This window comes from Anopheles bellator, chromosome 2, assembly GCF_943735745.2.
Source record: "Anopheles bellator chromosome 2, idAnoBellAS_SP24_06.2, whole genome shotgun sequence".
NCBI lineage: Eukaryota > Metazoa > Arthropoda > Insecta > Diptera > Culicidae > Anopheles > Anopheles bellator.
Window position 1 is genome coordinate 37,636,881 of NC_071286.1, and position 8,208 is coordinate 37,645,088.

Below are 8,208 nucleotides of genomic sequence, written 5' to 3' on the forward strand. Positions count from 1 at the left end.
CGGGGGCCCAAGAATGGGTGAAAGCAGCGGGCAATCGAGCACAATCGGTGCCTCGTGACGGTTGGCAGGGCTATTGTCTGCCCCAACAGACATCTGCGCTTCTTCGAAGCACTCGATGTCGCTCAAGGAGTCGCGCGCCGATAGAGCTTTCTCCATGTAAGCGCGCGCCCCGTGGACTGTCAACCGGAGCAATGATTATGCGGCGGATGATGTTAACTGCCAGTTACTCCCACGTTAATGTGGATCAACAATGGCCGAAGGTCGGCGGCACAAGAAAGTGGCCACTTTGACTACGGCTTCGACGAGGCTTGCATTCATCGCGCTGATCACCTAGCTGATCGCTAGTGAGAACCACGCAACATGGGGGCACACAGGGCACAATGAGAACACCGATCGAGGAACCGGCGGTCCGGACGATGAATCCGAATCCGCAGGTGTCGGAGTGAAACTTTGGAAACCCATTTTCTTTGCATCGTCTAGCCGAAGACTTTCGTTTTCCTGTGTGTCGTGCGTGGTCCGCAGCTCAGCATCCCGACTCAAACTCAGAGACGACCTACTTTACGGTTCGGTTCTACCGGAATTCTTCGACTCCCGGGATGACGCTCGGAACAGGTTCTCTGTGGCGTTCCTGCGCCCGGTTCGTAAGTGAGCCATCAAAATCTGAACCAGGCTAAAACGGTACTTGAAGGCCCCCCCTCTCGAGACCCCTTGGCGTGGCTTCGACTTCAACTTTGGCGGCCCATAACTATGTGTGTATGTGTGTAAAGTGTGGCCAATTTATGGCCGTTCCGTTCGACACTTGCCCCGACCTGAGCCGGAGTTTGGCTGTTCGTGGGCCAAGTTCAATATTTGAACACGACGTCTGGGAGAAGTAGCAAAGTCCGCGAAACCTTGCCTCACAACTGGCCACTTCTCGATTACTTCCGACTCACGTTTTCTTCACGGCCAGTGCTTGTGTGTGCCATTTCTTCCGGCGGATTCAATTTCCTTTTATTCACATAATTAAACTCCACATTCACATAAATTAAACACTGCACCATCCGCGTGCGTAGCCGCTAACCAACTACCAACACCAATCGTGAGGAACAATTACCCGAAGCCGACGCTATGTAACGATATTAACCTTCTTCTTTCTGCTGTTGCCCATTTCTATCCATTCCAGCAGAGGCCACCAGCATCATCATCTTCATCATCAACAACAGCAGCAGCAGCAACATCGGCGGGGCAGTGATTGGCGTCGGTGAACTTGAAAATCTGGCACCCGCACCGAAGTCCAATCAATCGACGAAGACAAGCTCATAAGTGACTCTCTGTGTGTGTGTGCTTGTACCTGTGTATGTGTGCACGGATCGGCACTCGGCTAGCGGAGTAGCGAAAGAACTAGAAAGCCCTGGCGCAGGTCCCCACTTCGTTCCGGTACCGTGAAGTGTCCGGTGCCTTTGTGTATGCGTGTGTGAAACAGTGGCCGTTTGGGGAATACAAGGGGATCACACTGTGTATAGGTGTGTGTGTGTGTGTGTGTGTGTGTGTGTGTGTGGATGGGGCGGATAGTGCGACCTCATCGCGATCAAGCATTGATTACCGATCGTAGCAAGCGCTTGGCGAGCGGACAGCGCCAACCTAAAATAGGTCGGGCGTTAGTGTCTAATCGCCGGTAGACAACAAATGAAACATAAAAGATCGTGAAAGTGGTACACGGACGTTACAGGGTGGCCCGAAGCCGCCGAAGGGAACCACTTCAACGGGGACGGGGACGCTGATGATACCTTTGTGAGCCACCGTTTTCGGATTACAACGGTTTGATGCAGTCGCTGCAACGATCGGATACGGGAGCACAAGCATGAAGCATCCCGCGGCTAAGTGATACGTTGGGCCACTCATTTCCCATCCCGGTGTTCCAATGACAGCGATGGTGACGTACAATATGGGTAGTTCGCAAAGAATGAGCCGGCCGCGGCGCGGTTCCAGTGTTTCGTCCGGGTTCCGGCTCGTCGACGCGGACCAGCTGGACGCGATGTCCAGCATCAGCCGGAACAGTATCTACAAGCTGAGGATTGATGCCATGTTCGATGACACCAAGTAAGTAACCGTTTTTGCCAGTTTGCTGCCTGATGGACCTTGTCTGATCACATGCCTGTAGTTTTCGGTATCGGTTCGGTATGTAGTTTCGGTAAAATGGATGGCAATGGGTTGCTGCCAAAAGATGTGTCAACCAATTCTATCACATTGCCAACAAACTTCTGTAATCTAATAGCTACCATAAACCAACTGCCTGTTAACACTTTGCCCACCAAAGCGATAAATTACAATTATCATCGGTGGTTGAGTGACACTAATTTGCTACATTATTAGTAAAACATAACGTTAAAGGTTGGAGCTATAATTATTCTTTTAAGAAATATTAATCCACCGAAACTTAATAATGGTACTTGGCTTACCACAAAAAAGATAATGAACAACATCATTGAAGCGCCCATTTTAAATGGAAAGTACAGTGGATTGCGAAAAGAAGTTTGCTTCAAGAACACAAAAGATTTCACGAAATACAAGGATGGACTTTGGCCAATCATTATATAAAACGTGTAAATTAGAGTTTCTCTGTATTTAGGGATCGTTGAAATAGAAAAAAATATTTTAGAACAAGCTAAAACTCATCTACGCGAAAACAAGTTTAGTATCCGCATTGCATACCATTCCTTTGAGACAAATTGTGAGACAATGTTTGTCCTTTCCTTTTGTTATTATTTTGATCCAGGTTGTTTTGATTAGTTTGGCTTATTCTGTTAAACTGAAAATTAAAACTTCAACTACAACTAAACTTCTTTTCGCGCTGCTCAAATTCACCAAAAGCCATAAATGGCCGTACCAGTCTACGAAATTAAACCAAAATGTCATTTAATCGTCAAAATTTTGCTCTTATAACGTCAAACTAACATTCAACGCTTCAAAGGAGTGATTCCAAAAGAAGATATTCTCTTTTATCAAATATTATTCAAATGTTTAGTAGCTACACTTCTTTCTGTAGTTTCCCGTGCTACTTGCTTTTGCTAGGACAATAAACAAGGAACGGGGACAATCGTTACATGTATGTGGACTAAATCTAGGAAATCATTTCTTCTCCCACGATAATAATTTTGCCAACTCGCTCACAAGCAAATAAAAATTTTAAATTTGCGTAAATAATAATGGGAACCAAACGCTCGCACAGGATTTAGCTTTTGGTTCTTCTCTAACCATTGTTATGCAGAGACTCTAACTCCACTAACAGCTTCCCGAGCGCGTTTTTTTCTGTGTAGCAATTAGTCACCATCAATAATCACGAAGCAATGACAATATTTAAGCGTGGCATCTTAAAATTCCCGACCAAAATACGCTTCCGAGAATTAGAACCTGGACGGTTTATTTAAACTACCAAGAACAACACTGAAAGCTGAAAAAGCACCCTCCTCAATAACAATTATTCATCAACGGTCAGTGAAGTACTCAAACTCAAACGATCACCTAAACACTAAAATAATTTGAGACCTAAGTGAACAACTAATAGACAATCCGTATAACTACGCTCGGCCTTGTTTAACAAATACGGAAAGGTGAAAGGAAATTACTTCTAGTTTATCAATACCTTCTAGACTTGCTGTTAGTGCTAATATTTTTCTCAAGTCTAGACTGACAACAAACCGACATTCCAGTCATATTTGCTTAATCTTTCTGCTGATACTACAGTCAGCTATGTCCGATAAGAGCGAATCGCGGCCTTGGGGGGCGGCCTTATATGCTTCGTAACAAAATTTAACTACGTCACTTGGAGATTATATAGACCGTTTCATTATGTCTAAGCACGATTTTAAATGAACGCCAAAAATTCAAATTACAAGTAAACTCAATTTTTTTCTTCAGTTTTTAATGCTCTGTTATCTTACTTAACGTTTTTACAAAATTACATTCCTGTTAAACAATTTCCAATCATTATGGGCACTTTCTTCCAATCTTTGGCGAATATTTCAATGGTGTTGGTTGGCTTTACATGTTTTCTCAAGTATGCCTTGGTAAGTGCCCAAAAAGTTTCGATCGGTCTTGTCTGTGGACAACCTTTGGTGGTCAAATTTGCAATAAGTTTCGTCGTCCATGATGACGTAAACTCGTTTGTCACGAAGCAGTTGATCATACAATTTACGGATCCAACTTGTTTCGCACTCCGTTTTGGTTTTTTGCTTCTGCTTCTTGTATGTCTTCAGACGTAATCTTATTTTGGCACGATGCACGGTACTCACAGTTGATCCCACCTTTTTAGCCACATCTTGGACGGATACACTTTTCTCGATGGCGTAAACGCACATGACTTTTTGGTCCAAAATGTTATCCACCGGACCCGTTTTCCGCCCAGATTTCATTTTATCCTGAAAACTGCTTTCTTCTTTGAATTTTCTTTTTCCGTTTCGAACCGCTCCAATACTTATTTTTCCCTGTTTTGCCAACTGACTCAGTGATATGTTGGGAATAGTGCACCATTTGTGCAAAAGCTGTTGGCGCTCCTCTGGAGAAATGCTTCGCATTTTCACAAAAGTTAAAGTGTATACTAAATAAATATGTCGAAGTAGATACTTTAAACGTCATGTGAAGAGAGTAGTGATCAGTCAAAATCGTGCTTATACAAAACGGTCTATAGTTGATATTAGTTGATAGTTGCTATAGTTGCTTGATAATATTTGAGTGACAGTAAATCCTGTTGTTTATGATTTTGCGAGGTCCCGGCCTAGTGTTGCACCGACTTCGGCTCCGTTTCCTCCAAATTGTGCAATGTCCTAATCATATCGCGCGCAGCGATCAACTGGTCCACCACTCGTCTGTTGGCTCCTTCCAGCTCCCGTACGGTGGCGATGAATCGTTTTTCGAGATGCTCCTTCTCCCTGACTAATGCGCGGTACTTGTGCTCCAGTGCCGCCGTTGGAGATTCCCCTCCGGAAGGTGGCTGTGTCAGGCTGTGAAGGGCACTCGCTTGTCCACCATTCTCACCTCGCAACCGTTCTGGACCCGGCGGAATCAGCTCCCACTCCGCTGACTCCTCGGAACCCGCGCTGACACTGACGACCTGGGCGTACCTGGACTCACCCGATCCCAGAACCTCGTCGTCATGGTCGTAGCAGCACAAACCACCGTCCCCGGTCGCCGCCGCCGGGCAGCGGTACTCCGCGCCGTACACCTGCACGTCCGTCACCCAGATGGCCGCCCTTGCCCGCTGCACCCACGCGCAGCTCCACCGGTTCTCCACCAGCCGCACCCGGCGCAGCGATGGGGCAAAGTCCGGGAAGAAGTCGAGCCCGCGCAGTCGATTGTGATTGATCCAGAGGTTCTTCAGCCGGCTCAAGCGCAGCCGTGCCAGAACGTCGATCCGTACGATGCGGTTCGCCGAGAGGTCGAGCACCAGCAGGTTGCCCATCGGTTCGAGCCAGCCGAGGTTGACGCTTTCCAGCTGGTTGTTCGAAAGGTCCAGAATCGAGAGGCCCGTTAGGTGGCGGATGGTGGGCGAAAGGGCCCGCAACGGATTGCCGCTGATGATGAGCGTGTTGAGGTTGCGGTTCTCCACCGGCTGGACCGTAAAGTCGCGCAGCTCCGTATGATCGACGCGCAGCGAGTTCAGCCCGTCCGATCGGAACGTTACGGCGGGAATGAAGCCGTTCTTCAGGGTCAGAAACGCGGTGCCGGAAAGGCCATCGAACAGCCCGGTCGAGAAGTGCAGAATCTCGCTCCCCTCGATGGTGACGTGCAGCGTCCGGGCCGGAACGCTGACGGAATGCTGTTCGCCCGACTCGCCACTGACCGATGCTCCCTCGATGAAGCACGTTTGATTACGGTGCCACCTCGTGCAGGTTAGCACTTTGGCCCCGGCCGACGACCGTAAACAAACCGCGACCGACAGGGAGAACCTTCAAAACAAGCGCTCGTCATCGGCTGAAAGTATAGGGGGGTCCTTCTAGTGTTTGGATTTCGAAAATGAGGCGGAAAAAAGCCCGATTCTGGGTGTCGCTGTATGGTACGTGAAATCGAAGGTCGTCCAGACCAAAACTCGCAACAAACAGTCAACCGTTCGCGGGTGCATTGGCTTTTCTTGCACAGTGTGTAGATTTTCCAAGCCCCAAATACGATGATTATTTTTTTTCTAATTTTCAACATAACTATCGAATGATCTTTTCAACTTTCGAACAGTTTGAGTTGAAGACCCATCACTTTGGGAAAGGATTTTTAATATTTCCCAAAGCTTTCGTAAACTTCAACATTTTTCCGCAAATGCTTACAATTTCCAGAACGAAGTTTAACATTTAAAAAATCAAGCAAAGGGTAGCTTAAAATCCAAACACTTGCCGGATCACCCTATAGGTAAGGCGCCGCAACCGAAATACTCACAGAGCGATCAGTAAACGACGCATGAGGATGATGGTTTTTCGAGCTACTTCGCGCTTTACTTCCACGACCGATCGGTACAAACTAAACCGCTTATCAGCCGACCGCGAATGGATGCGATCAACGTTAATCAGCCACCACGGACGGGACTCTACTCTAGATGGCCCCGACGGGCTCCTGCAAGTAGATGCCAACATTCTCCATCTCGACACCGATCACCCCTTCGACGGTTTCGTTTTCAAACACTTTGACCATCATCGGCGGTCTGTCGGCGGTACTATCAGCGGCCTCGTCCCCCCGTGGGATACCTTCCCCACCCACCGACGACCGGCCGAGTTCGGCCAGCACCGAGAGCATCGTTTTGCTGATGGCGATCCGCTCCTCGGTCGGCCCCGGCACACAACACAGTCCACCATTGTTCACCCTGGCCTGGCCGGCGCACTCAAAATCCGAACCCAGCACCGTGATCCGGCGAGTCCAGATTTTACTCCGCACCTCGCTGACCCACTCACATCGCCACCCGTTCTGGAGGAGGCGTGTGAACCGAAGCCCGGGGAACATCTCCGGATAGCGGACGATCCGTTGGAGCTCGTTCTGCTGGACGTCGAACATGATCAGCTCCGGCAGCACGACGTCTTCGGTGGCGTCGACGAGCGTCAACCGATTGTCGGCCAAGTTCAGCACCGTCAGCCAAGGGATTGGCGTGAGCGTCCCGAGATCGACCGTCGCCAGCGAGCAGCCGGAGAGATCGAGCAGCTGGAGTCCCACCAGAAAGCGAACGTTGTCCGTCAGGCTGGCTAGTTTGCGCTCGTGGATGGCGAGCGCCTGCAGGATGGGGTTCGCTTCCGGCAGCACCTCGAACGAGCCGAGGCCGGTGTCGCTCACCTTCAGGCTTTCCAAGGGGCTCCACCCCATGACGAGCTCGTCGATCGTACCCTTGCGTAGCTCCAGGCTCAGGGTCGTACCGTTGAGCCGCCGGAAAACGTTCGGCCCAAAGTACGGCACGGACGGGTAGAACAGTTCTATCAAGCGGTGCCCCGGGAACGTCGTCCTACCGGCCAAACGCTCGGCAGTTACACTGGCAATGATGCAGACCTCCTCGTACGGCGTCGGACCGACGGACAACTGCTCCCGATCACGCGCGACGTCGTAAGTGACGGAACGGAACAGCTGCCAGTCGGCCGCAATCGGCAGACGGTGGAGAATGCTGCAGCCGAGCTGAAAGGCAGACGTCGTGCCCAGCAGGTAGCTGAAACGGAAACTCGAACGGTCAGTCACTGGCGAGTTTGTGGCTCGCGGGAAGTACCTTAAAACTCGCAGCACCAACAACCGACCCATAGCGCACACGTCACAGTATTTTACGGCTCGGTGTTGATAGTGAACTGATTGCTTCCCCGATGCTACTTCCCAGCAGCCGGCCAACGAGCAGCCGGCGATTGGTCCGGTCCGTCTGATGCTTTCGAGCGGCGATTGTAAACCTACGCAAATGCGGAGTGCAGCCATAAAAGTCGACCATTAGCACAGTTTTCAGGCTCTACACGACGTAGCTGTCGCCCCGTCGTTGTCGTCTGTGGCGCTTTCCAATCCAATCCATTGGCCGCTTTTAATTGCATACCGCCGTCTCCCCCGGGGGGCTCGTGACAGAAAGAAATGAATCACGGGACTCACGAAACTGCGAATTAGCATCGCCAGCCTCGGCAGGCAGGCAGGTTTATGGGGGATAGCAGACCAGCGTCTAACGGCCATCTCTCGGCCCATTTCGCGCAACACGAGATCACTGCGCCCTGGCGCGCGTGCACCCCGAGTCCT

At 49.9% G+C, this 8,208-nt stretch overlaps 1 protein-coding gene across 2 annotated transcripts; it reads right to left on the reverse strand.

Moving 5' to 3' along the window:
• Positions 1-3,535: 3,535 nt before the first annotated feature.
• On the reverse strand, positions 3,536-7,803 carry LOC131211427 (uncharacterized). 2 transcript variants are annotated; one of them, XR_009156895.1, is made up of 3 exons: positions 7,706-7,803; positions 6,403-7,648; positions 5,788-5,924 (listed from the first exon to the last, which is right to left on the reverse strand). XR_009156895.1 is itself a non-coding variant. In XM_058204879.1 (2 exons), the coding sequence occupies exons 1-2, from the start codon at positions 6,423-6,425 to the stop codon at positions 4,754-4,756; spliced, it is 1,194 nt and encodes a 397-aa protein (XP_058060862.1). In that variant the 5' UTR covers positions 6,426-6,466; the 3' UTR covers positions 3,536-4,753. The 2 variants fall into 2 exon arrangements, 1 of the variants encoding a protein (XP_058060862.1); XM_058204879.1 differs by lacking the exon at positions 7,706-7,803 and having other exon boundaries at positions 3,536-5,924; positions 6,403-6,466.
• Between the last annotated feature and the right edge of the window lie 405 nt (positions 7,804-8,208).